This window comes from Phallusia mammillata, chromosome 2, assembly GCF_965637545.1.
Source record: "Phallusia mammillata chromosome 2, kaPhaMamm4.hap1.1, whole genome shotgun sequence".
Classification (NCBI taxonomy): Eukaryota; Metazoa; Chordata; class Ascidiacea; order Phlebobranchia; family Ascidiidae; genus Phallusia; species Phallusia mammillata.
Window position 1 is genome coordinate 18,908,526 of NC_137253.1, and position 18,367 is coordinate 18,926,892.

The following is an 18,367-nucleotide window of genomic DNA, read 5'->3' on the forward strand; positions in this document are numbered from 1 at the left end:
CCCCCCCCAGTTTACTGGAACGTAAACTGAAGACGTCGTGGGTCTCCACCCCGTTAAACGCACCGAATACAAGCTATAACTGTAACAGAACAGGATGAGGTTTTACAACAGATTAAATGAATCGAACAATATTACTCAACAATAGCTCGGTAACAAGCATATTAACACGTCATTGATGGATGTGTCAAAAAGCCATTATTTGATACCTTCACTGTATCTGTTGTTACATCTGATAAGGTTCGTGTATGTAAATCCTACTTCCGTTAAAAATCGTTTGCCAACCTACCACATATTTCAGTAATAGTTAATATTGTGTTTATTGCACTACTTTGCTACATTGGGATTGGCAAGAAAGAGTATCACTGTCAGATGATTTTTGTTCGGAAATACCGTTTATCGAACGGCGATGTGACGATAGTTTGCCCTCCCCTGTATTTTTTCCTGCGGACGCCCATGCTCTGGTTAAATTAAACAACACAATGATTGACGCGATTTTCGTTGGTAGGCTACTAAGCAGAAAAGACACGTTTAACGCTTTAAATGTGTGTTCGTAAAAGATTCAGTTTCGGCCGAATCGCAACAAATTATTCGGCCGAAACAGAATCTTTGCAAAAGTGGGCAATTCGGCCGAATAAATTCGGCAAACCGAATGTTCGTACATCTCTAATTCCTTTAGCCTTCGACTACGTGTTGAGGATGGTACTAAATACCGTATGGTACGACTTGTTAACGCTTGTAAGAATATTAAGCCTATAATAAGCCAAAGGGAAAGGGTATCTGCGATTAAATTATGCATTTCGCCCAAATAGAAAGAAAAAAAGTACTATAACGAGTGAGCGTCGCGGATGAATGCGTAACGCAAACCCGTTGTTGTGATTCTTGTGAAGTGAGTTCTTGACTCTCGTTCTTGTTTATTAACACTGTTTTTTTACACATAGGCGGCGGAGTAGTTTTAAGTTTGAGCTGGTCATGTTAGAAAAGTTATGAAAGGTAGTAGTGAAAATATATAAAATATCAATATGCATGATGCTTATTCAGCAATACCAGTGTTGGAAAAGTTGCCACTCAACATTCAATGTATAGCATGCTATGGTGAGTGAGCATTTATTGCTATTTAGGGTAAAAACGCTGAAAGAAAAGCGGGACGTCGCCGAAACCGCTGAATATCGGGTTAAATTGCTGACGGGTAGCGGTCACGTCTAAAACTGCGGGCCCGCTTGGATCACTTGGCCCACTTGGCCCGCCTCATGCAATTGGAAAACTTCGGGCCCGCTTCTTGCAGGTATAAAAACTGTAGCCCCACTATATATCCAGTGCTTGGCCCGCCTCTCGTATCGAAAAACCGCGGGCCCACTATATCCTGTGCTTGTCGCGTTTATCGCAAGGAAAAACTGTGGGCCCACTACATCCATTGCTTGCCGTTCAGATCTTGTCGAAATCAAAATTTAATGACATGTGACAGGCGTGCCCACGGCTTTATCAAGCCGGCCCGCAGTTTTTATACTTGCATGAGGCGGGCCAAGAGGGTCAAGTGCTGGGCCAAGTGGGCCCGCAGTTTTAGATGTGACCCGACGGTTAGTGCTATTAAGGTTGGGTTGAGGTTTTATAATAGTATATGATTAAAAAAATGTCCCTGCCTAAAACTTATTCAGATGTTTTCTGACATTGAGAAAAAATACTTTGGCGGGAAGTTTTCCTCAGCCGCTGAATGTTTCCCTCGGTTGCGGAATGTATCCGGCGGAATTTTGTTTAATGATTTTTCATTATAAAACCTTATCCCAACCCTAATAGTACTAACCGTCAGCAATTTAACCCGATATTCAGCGGTTTTTACGACTTCTCGCCATCTCCTGCGACGTCCCGCAATATTCAGCGTTTTAGTATCACCCGCTATTTAGATATTAGTAATCAATGTATTTTTTAAAAATATCATGTATGATAAAATGTCCTGAAAGCAGATACTGTTGCGTTGACTTGAATGCTATATCCCAGAATTTAAAATCATAAAACCCAGAAATAAAATGAAAAAATCCCAGAATTTAAAATAAAATTGTTGATCCATAGTACATTATTGTTTGCTTAGATTTTATGTTGTTTTAAAGGTGACTACAATTCAAAAAGAAATTTGAAAGTTAAAGCCAACAAAACTGATGGTGTAACTGTACTCGTTGGTACAAAAGAGGGACATCTACTAATATACAAAGTAATTGCATATTTCGGTTTGTTAGTGTGTTGTGTTGAAGTAAGTGATGTTTAACAAAATCTGTAAAAGTAAGGTTAGGTGTAAAGAATTAAAAAATACTGTAACAATTTGATTTCTAGGTTCTCAAGAATCCTTCAAACTTAAAGCATATTGAAGTTAATCTTGAACGGTCCAATCGATTCTTTTCTAAAAAACCTATTCAACAGTTGTTTGTTTCTCCCCAAGTTAACATTATAGTAAGCTTGTCCGATGGAATTGTATCAGTTTTTGACCTTACCACATATCAATTGATTACATGCATACAAAGGACAAAAGGAGCTACACTCTTTACTTCAGATTTAGAGGTAAGCATGGTACTAGACGGTGCAAAATCTATGTAAACCAGGTTATTTTGTGTAGGAACAAATCTCATCTACAGGTGATTCTGCTTTTGCATTGAAATTGTGTGTGTCTGTTAAAAGAAAATTGCAATGTTATTTCTGGAAAAATCAAGACTTTGTTGAGTTACATGTAAGTGCTGCATTAAATATACATTTTCTGATTGTGTTGGTTACAATGAAGCTACGACATTGGTATATCCAGGAGTTATTACTGTTTTGCCATACAGTTACCACACTTGTTCTCTTATATTTTTAAAGCAAAATACTTACACAAACATTTGAATTTTTAAGGGGGATGTTTCTTTACCTGATATACCAAAGACAATTTGTTGGTGCAAAGATTCTGTCTGTGTTGGATTTAAAAGAGAATATGGACTTGTCAAACTGGATGGTCGTTCTTCATTCATTGAATTGTCTCCAACTGGTAAAAAGTGTAACAAAACCACTTATTAAAAAGACAAATTTAATGTTTGACTTTATAAGAACAAATTGCTATCAATTAGATTTGTCTGTAAAACACTAGAAACAGTTTTTCCCCAAGAGGGATTTATTGACTCACTTATCAATAAAAGGCACATCAGTTTCTTAATAATAAAGTGACTAACCTTTTATTGTATTATATGTGGTGTTGGTTTGAGGGTGGTATCAAGACACAAGTTGTTGGGGTAAAAATCTGATAACTTCTGCATTATAACCCCATTATAAAGTCAAAGTCAATGTATTGGACTGCAAAAAGACAATGTGTCTGTGATATTCTTGACACCTCTTGTAATGGGGGGGAGGTTACATTTGTTACAGGAAAATTAATGGAGCCAGTTATTGGAAAGTTAGATCAACAGCAGTTGGTTCTTATGAAAGATGAAACAAGCATTTTCATTAATAGTGATGGAGACCCCACTTTCAAACATGCATTTACTTGGTCGGATAACCCACTGGGCATAGGTAGGCATGTTTGAACACAATGTTTTTATTATCATTGGTATTATATATGTATACATCACTAGCTATATGTTGAAGGATTATCTAGTACACAGGCACATTTGAACTTCTATTATAATTTAATAGCCACAATGCTTTCCAAAAAATGCAGCAGCCAGCAGTGGATTTAGGGAAAAACAATTTACTGTAATAATTTTTTGGAGTCCCCTTCCCTGATTTTTTGGCATGAAATCTTTGATGAATTGGGATGAAACTTTAACAGCTGGTGGATTTGGTTATGTAGATGTGCCAACTGAGTTTATTTGACTGTATTGTTTGATATCCACAGTATTTACCTCGCTAACCTCCACAGTGTAAAAGACTTTTATATGTTGCATAGCACCAGAAACGAAAAGTTTATTTGGTTTAACAATGTAATAAAGGCAACTGAACACATATTACTTGTGTTTGCAATGTACTTGCATAAAATGTCAGAAGCCTTAACTGTTGTCACTCAAGACACACTTACTTTTAAACTTGTAGTTGGCTCATGTCACCATAAACCAGTTCAAAGTTTTGTGCTTTTTATGTTAAAAAAGTGACAGATCAACAAACACAACACAATCATAGAAGTATATGCTTGCAAATTCTGTTGCGCCTATTATAAATCAAACTGTGGTGTGATTTACTATGATAAAAACAAAGTCACTGGGTAAAGTTTGTATGAAATCTTTCTGAGTTGCTTTGCGTCTTTGCGACCCCCTCAAACATGCTATGCGACCCTTTTGACTTCCAGGTTGAGAAACACTGGTTTATAGAATGTGCAAATTTTTGAGGTGTCGTTTGATATGTAAAGTGTTCAAAATAGATGAAATTTAGTCAGTTTCTAGATTAAACCATTGTGTGGTGTTGATTATTGTGTTTTACACTTTAACCTATCAATTTAGTCTATAAACCCCTAATATGAGTGATATTCGTAAACAACGTCCAAATTGGATGACGTTTGTGGATTGTTACATTTTACCCTGTAGCTCCACTATTTACCCCACTAATCCATAACATGTGTGAACTTTTTAAAGAATGACAGAATTGGATGAGACTTTGATAGTTTGTACCTCAAATAGCAGGGTTATTTCAGCTGAAGATTGATTGCTAATTTTCAACTTCAAACTTGATGATGGCTTATCTAAGAATTCATATTATATACAACTTTGTTTGTGTGGGGAACCCATGAGATTCTGATCGCAAAAACAACCAACTGCTATAAAACATTTTTTTATGGAATCCATTATAAAACAAGTGTAAAGAAAATATATTTACATATATATACATGTATATGGACTAACTTGTCATTTTTTTTCTACATATGAATTTTTAAAGATTCACAACCACCATATTTAATTGGTATTCTACCAAAGTATATTGAAGTACGAACAGTTGAACCAAGACACTTGATACAAAGTATTGATTTGCACAAACCAAGATTTTCAACTGCTTGGAGGTAATTGCAATGGAGCATCAAAATGGTAGTTGTTTTCACTGTTTCTTTATCATATTATCTACTGACTTTCAGGCATTGGCTGTTTATTGCATCTGTTACCCATATTTGGGCACTTATCCAACTACCACTGTCTGAACAAATACATCAACTACTCAAAGATCGAGAATTCGAGCTCGCCCTACAACTTGCAGTAAATATGCCATGGCATTTGTTTCAAGATATTAGAAAGTGTCATGGATAATTATGTGTTGTATTTTCTAGCTTTATAGCCCCTCCCCATTCTCTGAATGGGTATATTGTTACCAGGTTACATTCAGCATGTGTTTGTTGATCTGTTTTGCCATATAAATTGGTTACTGAAAAGCACGCTGGTGACATTATTACTGGGTCATGTGCTAAAAGATTATCTCTCATTGTAGGTTTTTAATTGTTTTTTACTTACTTTGGCAGAAACGCTCATTAGATGATGAGGAAGATGTCAAAACAAAGCAAATTCAGCATATACACACACTATTGGCATTTGAACTTTTTTGTCAAAAAAAGTTTGAGGAGTCTTTGGAAAATTTTCTCAAGCTAAAAACAGGTGATTAAATGATAGGTTATTGGTTATCATGTATTTATGTTTCATGTGCTGCCAGCTTAAAAAGCTTTGTTCTGGCAAATATATTTGTTCCGTGTAGATCCTGCTCAAGTCATTGGTCTGTTTCCGGATTTGCTACCAACCGAGTACAAAAAGCAGCTGATTTACCCATATGACCCTCCAGTTTTGAAAGGATCAGAGCTAGAGAAAGGATTGCTTGCGCTAATTGAGTTTTTGACGGAAGTATGTGACCTGTATCAAGACATGTTTAAATATGGGTTTTAAATGACAATGTTTTTTTGTCTTTAAGAAACGGAATGAAACAATAAAGCATCCAGAGACTCAAATAAAAGATTCATATGCAATTGTGGAGGGAAACACAACAATGCACTCTAAGAGACAAATATTACAAGTTATTGATACAACTCTTCTGAAGTGCTACCTGAAGGTAAAAGTAATTTTAATGCAGTTAATATTCCATTTTACTTGGGAATATTTTTATAGGTATACTTAAATAAGTAATTTGTGTAGACAAATGATGCATTGGTTGCCCCACTGCTTCGACTGCCTGACAACCACTGTCATGTTGAAGAAGCTGAACGTGTTTTAAAGCGTGCCCAAAAACATAGAGAGCTTATTGAATTATACAAGAAAAAGGGTTTGCATCAGAAAGGTTTGAATACCTGATTTTATTACTTAGTACGGTTTTAGCATATGGTTTGTTTTAGCATTGAAACTGTTGCTTGATGAATCAAACAAAAATGCCAAAAAGTCGGACAAGTCAGCTTATGAATATATGATCAAATACATGCAGCATTTAGGTATGAGTATGGAGTTTTTTTTGTAGCATTGTGTGCTACCCTGCTATAAAAAGTGTTGTCTATTTAGGAAAAGAAAATGTTGAAATCATCTTTGAATTTGCTCCTGCTGTGTTGAAAGCACAACCTTTGGAGGGATTACAGGTTGGAACTAGGGTTGGGCCAAAACTGCAAATGTTCTGTTTGGTCGAGCATTAACATGAGATGCACAGTGCTCGGCCACTGAGCATGCTCGGTGTATTGTGACATGATAAACATTCCCTATTCAACTCTAGTTTTCTAACTTTCCAAGGTCCCTTACGTCACCAGCAGGGTATTAAGCTGTACAGGTCCCATAAGTGTGCGTTTTCAACCATGGAACACATTTTAAAAAATGCAATTTTGTTCTTAGATCCCCTTTCAAACACTAGTTTTGTGCGTTAGCAGAGCATAAATATGCAAATTTAATGTTTGGGTCAATTTGTGCAACTGCTGGGCCAAATCAAAAACAGCGATGCTCGGTACCGACTACTCGGGTTCTTGCTCGGCTCGGTTTATCCCTAGTTGGAACCTCTGTCATAAAACTCTGGTCCAACAGAAAAATTTAAAAAACAAAAACTACTTCATATATTTTTACACAACCAAATATAAATTGCTGCCTTAAACTTTAATTACACTCATCAAAAGTCATGTCATAGCTTATTACTATGTTTTAACATGAAAACACAGCTGTTGGGCAATGCTGCAATGGGTATTGATTAATGTCAAAAAAAAAACATTTTTCACATTGTGGCCCAATGAAGTGATTTGGTTTATAAGTAAAAAGAAAACATCACACATGAATAGCAAATGTTGCTTAAAATACTAAAATGTAGAACTAGAAATTAAGCTATTTCCGGAAAGACAGTTTCACATTTTTGTATTAGGTTCCTTCCTTTTTTTCTGTCTGACTGTGGTTTGTAGCATTCAAAAGTGGGTCCGTCATTTGGCCTCGGTCAAAATAAAAATTTGTGATAAAGGACAAGACATTTTAACAATTTTTTTTTGTCCTGCAGATTTTTACTGGTGATACTTCAGAGGTGGAAAGCCTTCCCAAAAAAGAAGTTTTAGACTTTCTGGATTCAATATCTCATGCTCTTGTTGTTGCATATCTGGTAATTGTGGGTCCACTTCCCTTAAGGGACACGTATTATTATTGGTCCCCTCAAATGGTGCATAGTAAATCTTTAAATAGCATATGGAATGTGTAAATTAGCAATATTTAAGAAAGTCAATTTTTTTGCTGCCAAATTATGGACAAATAGCTTAATGGGTATGATAAACTTAACGATTGTATCACATGATTCGACAACTTTTTAGTTTAAATTTAGCAACTAGAGGAAAGTCACGTTTTTTGTCATTTTGTAGTTGCCTATCTGGTAAATCAAGTCAACATAAATAAATAAAAAATAATTTTGTGTAATTTTATCAGGAGCATGTTATATTTATCTGGGATGATTCAACTTCTGAGTTTCACAATAGACTTGCAACGGCATACAAAGATAAAACTCTACAACTTCTAAAAGAGCATCATGACTCCTTGCCTGAAGGTATTGAATTTATATTTTTGTGTGTAATTTGACCCCCAAGTGATAAATTGTTTGTTTTTATGCAGAAGACCAATTACAAGTGGGTTGTGGACCTATTGAACTTACAGAAACTAGAGGAAAACTACTGACCTTTTTAGAAATATCCACTTCTTATCAACCGGAGCGAATATTGCCAGACTTCCCAACAAACAGTAAGCCTAGGTTACATTTTTTGCAAAGCGTATTCATGAAAGAATTTAGTTATGCATCCCTTTCCTTGAGGGGTACACATATTGTTTTCATTCATATTTTTCCTTCTTTTTATGTCGAACACTAGTTTGTTTCACCTGTTTGGCAGGGAAAGAATGTTAAAGTTGATCAACTTAATCGGGAGAAATTTTTGTTTGATTTTTATTTGGCCTACTCAGTGATGTTTATACGAGTCAAAACCACAGAATCTATAGAGTCAAAACAAATCTTTTGTGCACACAACGGTTGTTTACTGCCTAACTCTGTACCACAGAATCTATTCTTACTTAACTAAGATCACAATACTATTATCCTGTACCAATACCAAAATGTGCCTGCCAGCAACACTCATGTGATTAGTTTGAAAGTGTAGTGCAAAATTAACGGGGTCCGGACACTTCTGTGAGTAATGCAAATGCAACATGTCTTAGCCAATTTTGTTAATAAATAATTACCTTCCAACAGAAACACATTTGTTCAAGCCGAATAAATGTCAGCAAAACGAAAGATTGTATTAGGCACTAAACGTTAATTTACTCCTTGTTTTTTTAGTATATTGGCACAATGACATACAAAACACATATTGTCTCGTTGCAGGATCACATCGTATGGCAATAATGCAAAATTGAATTTATTACATCACAGATCAAATTACGCACGAACCATCGCTGTTTTGTTAATTGGGTAGTGAAATAATGGACCATTTTTTTCATCACAGTTGTGTTCTTACTTAAGATTTTGAAAAGACATAGAGCCTTGGCTCTCATAGACCCCCGAAAAATCGCTATGCGAATCCCTGCAGATTAAATCTGCTGCTACATACTACATAGCAATGATCAAGTAATTAACACAGAATTGATAGTATATGTAGCTGTAATCAAAAGACCATCAGGGTCCACATACAACTCCTCAAAGGTCTGAAAAAGAACCACGGACCGCCATTTGAGTAGCCCTGGTTTAGTGTACAACTTAACATAACATCACAAACGGTTAGGCTGATTGGCTAAACTTCTGAAATTTTAGGCTGCTAGTTCAGACCTTGTTATATATTGTAAAACACAGTTAAAAAAATGTTATACCTGTACCACATTGTGGCTTCTATACTATTTAATTTTTTTTAGAGAGAGAAGTTCTTTGTAAAAAAATAGCTCAGCATAATTTCTTTGGAAGAATTTGTTTTACTGTTCTTCTGTTCTACGTAACACAAAACAGAACATACTAATCATGTAGAAGGGACAAACAAGTTTTGAAGTTTGGGTTAAATTCTACAAAATTCATGCTGCAACTAATTTGTCTTTTTAAATTTATGAATTATTGCACCATATTAAGACATTCAATAAATGGCAAACTCAAGTGTGGCGCCAATTATCTCTGCTTGTAAACGGTCCTGCACAATGTTACATGTCAGGTGAAGATGTGTGCCCATGTCAAATTAGGTTGCAAACATATGTCTATTGTAAGGATGGCAATGGTGTACGTGGATAACCAATACAAAGCCCTAAAATAGCTAAGGTACAGAAAAGCTACCTTAGTTAACAATTGCTAAACAATGCTTGCTTATAAAATCAAAATTTATTAACAATTAATTGCTTCTCCATTGCAACTGTAATAACACACATTCAATTTTTATGTTTTTTACATTACACAAGTGTAATTGTGGTGATTTGTGTAATGAATGTTGTTTAAGGGCTACTTGAAGAGCGGGCAATTTTGCTTGGTCGACTTGGATATTATCAACAAGCTCTTGCACTGTATGCAAACGTTTTGAAGGATCCCATTCGTGCTGAAAGTTACTGTGTCAAAATTTATAATCAGGACCCCAGTTTAAACAAAGATGTAAGGCATTTTGTAAATAAACACCAGATTGTTTTTAACCACAGGAAAATAGCATTTGTTAAATTGAATCTTTTATATTTAAGCTTTTATCCTGTGTCCTATGGTTAAGGTTTATTTTTTAAAGTGTTAGTTTAGCATTTATATTTTTTATGTCTGTTTCATTCTTGCAGGTATTTTTTTATTTGTTAAAAATGTACCTCAAACCAGAATCACTTGATGACAACTTTGACCACTTTCAAACAGAGCCAAATGAAAGGTTGTCAAAAGCAAACCTGAATGCAGCTTTGCGTATCATGTATGAACATTCAAACAAACTTGATCCGTCACAGGTATCTGCTGAGTTGTAAATTTTTTTTTATTTCTGTCATATGTTATTGATAACCATGCTGAATAAATTCAGAATTACATCTCGCAAATTCATTGTAGGTTTTGGGGATTCTACCAGAACTTGTAAGTATCGCAAATGTACAAGTATTTTTGCGCAATGTTATGGAGTCACAAACTCAAGTAAAGCATGAAGCTCAAGTTTTAAACAGTCTACTTCTAGCAGAAAGTCAACAGGTATATATTGCTACAGTATTACAGAATGATTTAACATGTTGAACTTGATTTGTTTAAAATAACAAACAGATAAATGAGCAACGGATTTTCCACGAAAATAGCAAATGTGTTATCACAGATGAAAGGGTGTGTCGTGTATGTAAGAAGAAAATTGGTGTGAGGTGAGTGAATAAGTTTTTTTACTGTGTTTCAAACTTGACAATAACCTTTGTTGTATGTGTAGTGCATTTGCCAGATACCCGAATGACGTGGTTGTTCATTACTTTTGCTGTAAAGATCGTAAAATTCTACCTGTCTCCTGATGTTGCCTTAATCTAGATCAGCAATCACCCTTGATGTTATTGGTAAAAATTACACAGGCAAAACCAACTATGCAAACTTTCCTTATTCATTTTTGACACATTTTAAATGCCATAGGTATTTTGTTTAATATGCTGGATTTGAGATATGTTTATGGTAGGCTTTTTTGTGTGTATAAACATAAAATTAAATTAGCCTTGAGCAGGGGCTGCCAGTCTGTGGTTCGTTCGAGACATTGGATCGACTTTAAATACCTTCATGTCCATTAAAGTAATTCTTGCAGATTTAGTTTTTCGCATTTCACTATTCAGGACACCATTTCTAGTTATGCGGCTCCGACAACACTATGTTTTTTTATGTTTTTGTAAAAAAATACTCTTCAAACATCTAAGGTTGGCGACCCCCTTAAGACGAAACTGTTGTTGGCATGCACTTGTTAATTAACACGTTTTTGTTGTTGCAAACACATTTTGTGATCATTGACAACCGTTGTGCAATAAAATTCTCGAATTGATGTGGTTGGATACAAAAAAATGTAACTTGAGTGAAGATGGAAACTATGGCTTGGAAATCGGAGCTGTATTCTTTCGTAACGATTATATTGTTTAAGTATCAAGCGCGGCCCTCGCCTATTGTTAACAGAGGGTGCTTAAAAGTGTAGGGACGCGAAAACATGGCGCTTGTAACAGTTTTATCGTGTCAGTGTTGTAGCAATTTGAGAGTTCATTGTGTTCCAGAATTTGTAGGGAAAAGCAATTTAGTTGAGTTCTTGGTGTAAATAGTTAAAATCAGCAGGTTGTGTATATTCTTGACAAGCGGCGCTTAACAAGTTTTGATCGGGCAAAAATGGCACAACACCAGCAAATCGTAAGCAACAATGGCGCTATTCTGCAAACATATAACAACGAAATGGTAAAATGCATTGAAGACTTGTGTTCGCGTCGAGACGAACTTCGCCGACAAATCGAATCGGACCAAGAAGAAAAGGCCAAACTTCACAACGATGTTAGAATTCTTACTGACAAGTAAGTAATATAATTCCCCGTTTTGACTATTTTGGTCCCTACCATCGAAATATGAACTTGAATTGTGGCAAATTCCAGCGTGATTACAGGTTTCACACGAACCATCGCCATACACAACTATAGCCTATCATAATTGAGAATTTGCTAACACATATATAGCATATTCAACATTTTACAAAAAACGCTAATTTAACAGATTGGCAAAGATCAATGAGGCAATTGCTCAGAAAATGGCATCTCAGAATGAATTCGACCGAGCGATTTGCGAAACACAAACTGCTTACTCCCGCGTCATGGAAACGTCCCAAAGTTTGTTGAAAACTTTACATGGGGCCACGACTAAGCTAAAGATCAACGAGTCAGAGGCAGCAACTGAATTCAAATTACCAAAAACGGGAGTACGACGTGATTTATCACATAATAAGTAACATTAAAATTGCATTTTGCCGATGTTATGGTTGTGGAGAAGCTCACTACTTTTTGGCACAATTGTAAAAATATGGTGGTGCTCCTGGATGCAGCTGGCTGTGCCTCGTAAGTGATCACTTATTGTTTTTCGCTTATCTATGTTGAACGGTTTTTGGGTGTTTTGTGTGAAAACAATTACCTCTAATTAAAAGCGGATTGCAGTTTTGATGGGATCCCAAAGTTTTGATACAAAAGCGTTGTTTAAAGTTTGTCATGAAACATAAACAGTTTTCAAAACAAAGACAACAATTAATTAGGGAGCTAGCGTGTCGAAGAAAAGAAATAAAAAAATATGTATAATCTACCAAAAAAATCATTTTACCAGACCTAATCGATTTTAGGATATAGCACACTTAAATCAAGGCTGTGTTATGTTTGAAGCCACTCAAGTAGTTATGCGAAATCAAAGTCTAGGCCTAATGTTTCACGATTGACCAATTACATTTTAACAAATTTTGAAAATAAATCGGCACGAACACATTAAGACGGTTAACCGCAGTCGCGTTGTCCTTAGCGCCCCTCCTCCAGCGAGATTTCCAACTTCCGTCACGTGTTAGTTGTAAACTTAATCCCAAAAATGCAGCTGCTATGCTCTCTTTTACCATTGTACCTCATGTTTGTTTTTTGTTAGCGTATTTGTAACTTTAGATTAAACGTTTTTGCAGCTGTTTCCTAAATCAAATGTTTTTTAAATAACTTATCATGCACAGAACCGAAACACACTACAATAGAACTTTATCAATTAAAATATGATACAGAAACAATCAAGTTCGCGATTTGTTTCGTTTTCATGGTGGGTTTGCAAGCGAATGTCACTCCCATCCTACACAGCACATACAAGCTTATCTTAGTGCAATTACCGGTGCGCTCTGAACTACTCCTTTGTCTAAAAGTTCGAAACTGTCGTCGACATGGGATCTGCGCCAGTAAATGAAACTTTCTCGGAGCGAAAACGAATCTTCTTCACATGGCAACATATGGACTGTATATAGCCTACCAGAGCTCGAAAAGGTAACGATCAAAAGAATCCTTTCAAAAAAACTTTGACATTCATTTCCGTATTATACTGTTGATATGGTTTCATTATTTACGATTGTGTTATCTACGATATTTACGATTGTCCTCTTGGACCGCGATTCTCCCCATTAACTAAAACCAAAGACTACAACCAAAGGCGTTTGCATCACTGACAGAAGTGCCAGGACCACGTTGATTTTACCTTTTTGAGTAGCCCCTGCACTAGGCGTAGTAGGCCTACTAACACTGGGCGTAATAGATGTTCCCTCTAATCTAAGGGCTGCTGATGTTTACTTTTCGGTTAAAAAACGCATCCAATCATGCTTGTTTTGATTTCTACACCACAATGAAGTGCAGTATTTAATATTTGCTAAAAGTTTTGAAATTCTTGTTTTACCGCTTTGCAAAAACCATGAGAAGCCTAGGCCTATCTTCAAAAAAATATTACCTAATTTCATTTTTGGCCAATTTAATTATTCACAGATATAAATCGGTGTTTTGCTATAACTATAAACTCTCCACAAGTCTCTTTACGTTAATGAGAAACCTCCGCAGAAACATATTACTTTAGCGAGACTTTCACGATTAGCTAAACAAGCCAAAAAATATTTTAAAACTATACACCAAAAAAACCATACGTTACGAAAGCTAGGCTTTATACAAGACATCACTGCATGTAGGCTATAGTCATTGTAATTTCAAAGTCGACATGTAAAATAAAAATTGCTGAAAAGGGATGATCTTTTCCATTTTGGCTGTAATTTGTTGTTGCCGGCACCATGGGTTTGTGTTTAGCGCATTGTCCGCATAGAGCGCACTATAGCACATCAGCGACCCCTTCACATTTATTTCCCTCGCATTGGTCTGGCGCGCCTGACCCACATACAGACATAAAAAACTTGATCGGGATTCATCCCCGTGAGCGTCTTGGGTTCAAACCTCGTGAAAAAAATATTACCCAAAACCTCGTGAATATTTAAAAATATTGCAACTTTTCGTTTTTTCCTCTAGGAGTCTAGGACAATGATTCTCAAACTTTTTCATATTTTTTTCAAAACGTTCCCTTTGCCATTATTTCGAGGGGTCGCGGTCCTTAAGACTGAATGTGTATTTCAGAATAACGAAAGTTTATTGCAGAATTTTAGCTAGTTATGCAACAAATTGAACAAAACATGATCCAAAGACAGCTTGTGACATCAAAGAAAAGCCAAGACATTACGATTGTGCGCGAACAATTGTATTTTTCTTAGTTGGCATGCAATAAAGGCTATTGTTTAGCAATGGATTCTTAATTCTACTTTGATTTAAACTAATGCAGTGGCACAAACTGACACCAAATAAGATTATAGAATTACTTCAACCTTTTCGCGCCCCCCCCCCCCCCAAAAAGTTGCCTCACTGACCCCTAAAGCAGTGGTTCCCAACCTTTTTTTGTCGCGACCCAAATACTTCCCAAAATTTGGTTTTGTGGATTCTTGCGACCCATAAACATACATTCTTACTATTTTTGGTTGATTTTTGTTTGTAAATCAGGGAAGCTTTTCGAAAATTTCTGCGCCAATTTGAAAAATCAAACGAATAATATTCGTTTATTTTTAACCAACTTAGAGCTGGCTCAAAGCATTATCAGCCAGACAACGCTCAACAGTGATCTCACACAAACATTATGACGTCACAATCAGAATTAACCACTACCACGCCAAATTGCCATGAAATTATTATTGGGCAACAATTTATAGCCTTGGGAAATAGTAAAATAACGCTACGAAGCGAAGCAAGGAGTAGATACTTTTATTGCCACAAAAACAGGCGACCCAACTTTGGGTCGCGACCCATAGGTTGGGAAACACTGCCCTAAAGGACCGCGGACCCTAGTTTGAGAACCGCTGCTCTAGAACAGTGGTTCCCAACCTTTCTACGCCACTGGACCGGTAAAAACTTAAAAAATTTCCACGGACCGGCAACAAAAGATCGTAGTGAACCAAACGGCAATCAACTTAAACAACAAAACGCCAATCTATTTACATACAAAGTCAATGTTAGTGGGATGTTTGCTGTTGTTTAGCTGCCAGTATGAATCTCATCTTAAAAGTGAAGAATAACTTTGTTTTACAAAGAAATGTTGAATGCTAGGCGCAGTTTATGACAAAACAATCATAAACGTCACAAAAGCTTTTTTCAAGTAATTTTGCGGATATTAACGGTGGAAACTACCCCAGTTTTAGAGCCAACAACTTTGCAATAGGTACCAACAACTTTGCAATAGGCCTACTTTAAAAAGTATAAATATACAAAATAATTTGCGGACCGGCAAAATATTTACGCGGACCGGCACCGGTCCGCGGACCAGCGGTTGGGAACCACTGCTCTAGAATATATATCTTGAGGAATTTAATATCAGGTATTTCACGCACTTCAAACCACAAGAGGTGGATTAATCCCTTTAGAGATCCTACAAGCTCTTATAGCCTGTATACTTTTTGGTATGTAAAATGGTAGCTTAAGTTGTGAGTTGTGACTATACTATGACTTGATAAACAAGATCGATCCAAGTACTGGTAAGGTAATTCATTTTTAAAACTTCAAACCTCATTTCTTCAACCAATGTGAAATAATGCAACGAATGATAAATAAAAATGTTGCTGGTCCCTGAGTCATGGTAGTATGGGAAGATTGATTAGTAAATTGAGAAAAAACTACCGGCTTGGCTGACAATGAAAGCAAAATCCTCAAACGCAAGCACTTAATTCTAAGTTACGTCTGATGAAATGAGGTTTTAAGTTTTAAAATTTACTAAATTTTCCAAAGTCACATACTGGTTAAATTGCATGTGAATTGTGAACTTGTAAGTTGTAAAGATACCTATAGGTATCTATTTACATACAAAGTATATTATAATAATAATACTGTAAAATGGTATGGATTGTGACGATTACGAATATAGGTGACAAATATCAAAATAAAATAAGCATACAAGCCTATATAACTTCTAAACTTACTCATTATTCTGGGCTTTTCTATAATTTTAGCAATTTGTGTTTCATTTTTGTACAACTATAAACTTAAGTGGACGTTTAACCAGGCCACACAAGTAAATTGTCATGAAAGCCTAAGGGGTGAAATTTGTTAAGCTGTTAGTGAATGTTTGGAGTTGGACTGGTGTTCATAATTTAAAAACTAAAAAGATAAATTTCTAAATTTTAGTAGCATTAATTTACCCTGTTAAAATTTTCGGGTATCCCAGGATTTGGAAGTAGGAATAATATTTCTTACCTCACAATCTCACATACTAGCTCTGTCTGTAGGTGTGATAGTGATTTACTTTAAACTGTCTGTAGGCAGTGTTTTTTCATGTTAGTAAAATTCACAAGTTGAACTGAATTTTACCCAATTTAAATGTTTTTGTACATTTTTGGTTCTTTAGTTTGACATTTTTTTTAAAGTCTCATAGATAACAGTAGTACAATGGAAACCTGTATGTATGGTGAACATTTACAACCAAATCAACACCGATTTGAACCATATGCATTCAATGGGGGGAACATATTGGCAATTGCAGGAGATGATTTTTCCATTGTAGCATCAGACACAAGACTAAGCCAAGGGTTTATGATTCATACCAGGGACCATCCAAAGGCAACTCAACTGACACCATCAACTGTTATTGCCCAATCTGGATTTGAAGGTGATGTATTAACAATGAAAAAGAGAATCAAAACAAGAATTGAAATGTATGAGCATGAACATGGAAAAACTGCTAGTACTTCGGCCATTGCATCCATGATATCCAAAATGTTGTATGGTAGAAGGTTTTTTCCATACTATGTGTACAATATAGTAGCTGGTTTAGATGGAGAGGGAAAAGGATGTGTTTACAGTTATGACCCTGTTGGAAGTTATGAACGAGAGCAATACCGTGCAGCAGGGGCTGCAAATGAACTTTTGCAACCCCTGCTTGACAATCAGGTTGGACATAAAAACATGGGAGATGAGGTAGCACCTTCACTAACTAAGGAGAAAGCCATGCAACTTTGCATTGATTGCTTTATATCCGCTGCTGAACGTGATATTACTACTGGCGATTGTGTATTGATTCAAGTTATTGATGGTTCTGGAGTTACAACCCACACCTTTCCTTTACGACATGATTAGTTACATATTTGTGAAATTATTGCTTAAAGGTTATTTGAAGGATAAAATAACTAACAAATTTGACCCATGCTGTTGTTTGGAAAGAAGTGAACTAAGTAGAGGATTGGATTTTCCATTTACACATATGTGTTTGTACTTGAAAGGGGTATACATTTACTACATTTGCTCACGTTTTTTGATACAAGCAGGTTAATTACTAGTGACTTAGTTTCACACACAGCTGTTAATATATATAGCATGTAATCGTGTACCAGCGTCAGCTTTATACAAGAATCAGAAATGCTATCACCTTCAAAATTTGATAACAAAAGAAACTGCTATAAATATCAACTTCAATTTTTACAAAAATTATTTGCATTTCCAGCAGTATATACTGGAACATATTAGGCCTACTGTGACTTTTTAGACACGCCCTTCACTTAATCAGTAGTAAAACACATTAAAATTTTACTCAGCACAAAAATGTTGGAAATTTTTTTGGGCCAGTTAAGTTTGTTTCAAACAAAAAACCTTGCCATGATCAATAATAGAGATGTGTGCTGCCAGAATAATAATAAAAACACTGCTGGTGCAACCCTTTTCGTCAACAGTGGTTGTGAAGTCCCAAGAAGCCTCACATAATGTGTTCACATGAAAGATTCAAGAGGTTAGGTAGACATCTAGTTTGTTTGCGGGAAATGTCTAGGTTAACTTCAGCTTGTCTATCACCAATCCAGATATGGCTACAATCTTGCCATGACACCAACTAAACAGTTGAAGGGGTGCTTAAAAACTAACTGCCTTTTTTATGTGTATTTAAGAAGACTGCAAGT

General features: G+C 35.9%; 3 protein-coding genes across 4 annotated transcripts; all 3 read left to right on the plus strand.

Annotated features, from left to right (window-relative positions):
* The first annotated feature begins 902 nt into the window (after nucleotides 1-902).
* On the plus strand, nucleotides 903-11,407 carry LOC145213868 (vam6/Vps39-like protein). Of its 2 annotated transcripts, none has more exons than XM_080082276.1 (22): nucleotides 903-1,092; nucleotides 2,103-2,203; nucleotides 2,323-2,547; nucleotides 2,603-2,713; nucleotides 2,875-3,007; nucleotides 3,382-3,525; nucleotides 4,882-5,002; nucleotides 5,075-5,192; nucleotides 5,453-5,585; nucleotides 5,683-5,825; nucleotides 5,893-6,030; nucleotides 6,114-6,255; nucleotides 6,311-6,403; nucleotides 6,471-6,544; nucleotides 7,435-7,533; nucleotides 7,851-7,968; nucleotides 8,034-8,159; nucleotides 9,884-10,032; nucleotides 10,203-10,361; nucleotides 10,459-10,593; nucleotides 10,663-10,754; nucleotides 10,817-11,407. In XM_080082276.1, the coding sequence occupies exons 1-22, from the start codon at nucleotides 1,020-1,022 to the stop codon at nucleotides 10,893-10,895; spliced, it is 2,706 nt and encodes a 901-aa protein (XP_079938402.1). In that variant the 5' UTR covers nucleotides 903-1,019; the 3' UTR covers nucleotides 10,896-11,407. The 2 variants fall into 2 exon arrangements, with proteins under 2 accessions (XP_079938402.1, XP_079938401.1); XM_080082275.1 differs by having other exon boundaries at nucleotides 915-1,092; nucleotides 2,103-2,242.
* Nucleotides 11,408-11,465: 58 nt separating this feature from the next.
* On the plus strand, nucleotides 11,466-12,559 carry LOC145213869 (microtubule nucleation factor SSNA1-like). The gene is made up of 2 exons (XM_080082278.1): nucleotides 11,466-11,918; nucleotides 12,115-12,559. The coding sequence occupies exons 1-2, from the start codon at nucleotides 11,740-11,742 to the stop codon at nucleotides 12,344-12,346; spliced, it is 411 nt and encodes a 136-aa protein (XP_079938404.1). The 5' UTR covers nucleotides 11,466-11,739; the 3' UTR covers nucleotides 12,347-12,559.
* Nucleotides 12,560-16,800: 4,241 nt separating this feature from the next.
* LOC145212123 (proteasome subunit beta type-1-like) lies at nucleotides 16,801-17,720 on the plus strand. The gene has a single exon (XM_080080161.1). It carries the CDS (start codon nucleotides 16,869-16,871, stop codon nucleotides 17,553-17,555), a length of 687 nt encoding a protein of 228 aa, XP_079936287.1. The 5' UTR covers nucleotides 16,801-16,868; the 3' UTR covers nucleotides 17,556-17,720.
* The last annotated feature ends 647 nt before the right edge of the window (nucleotides 17,721-18,367 follow it).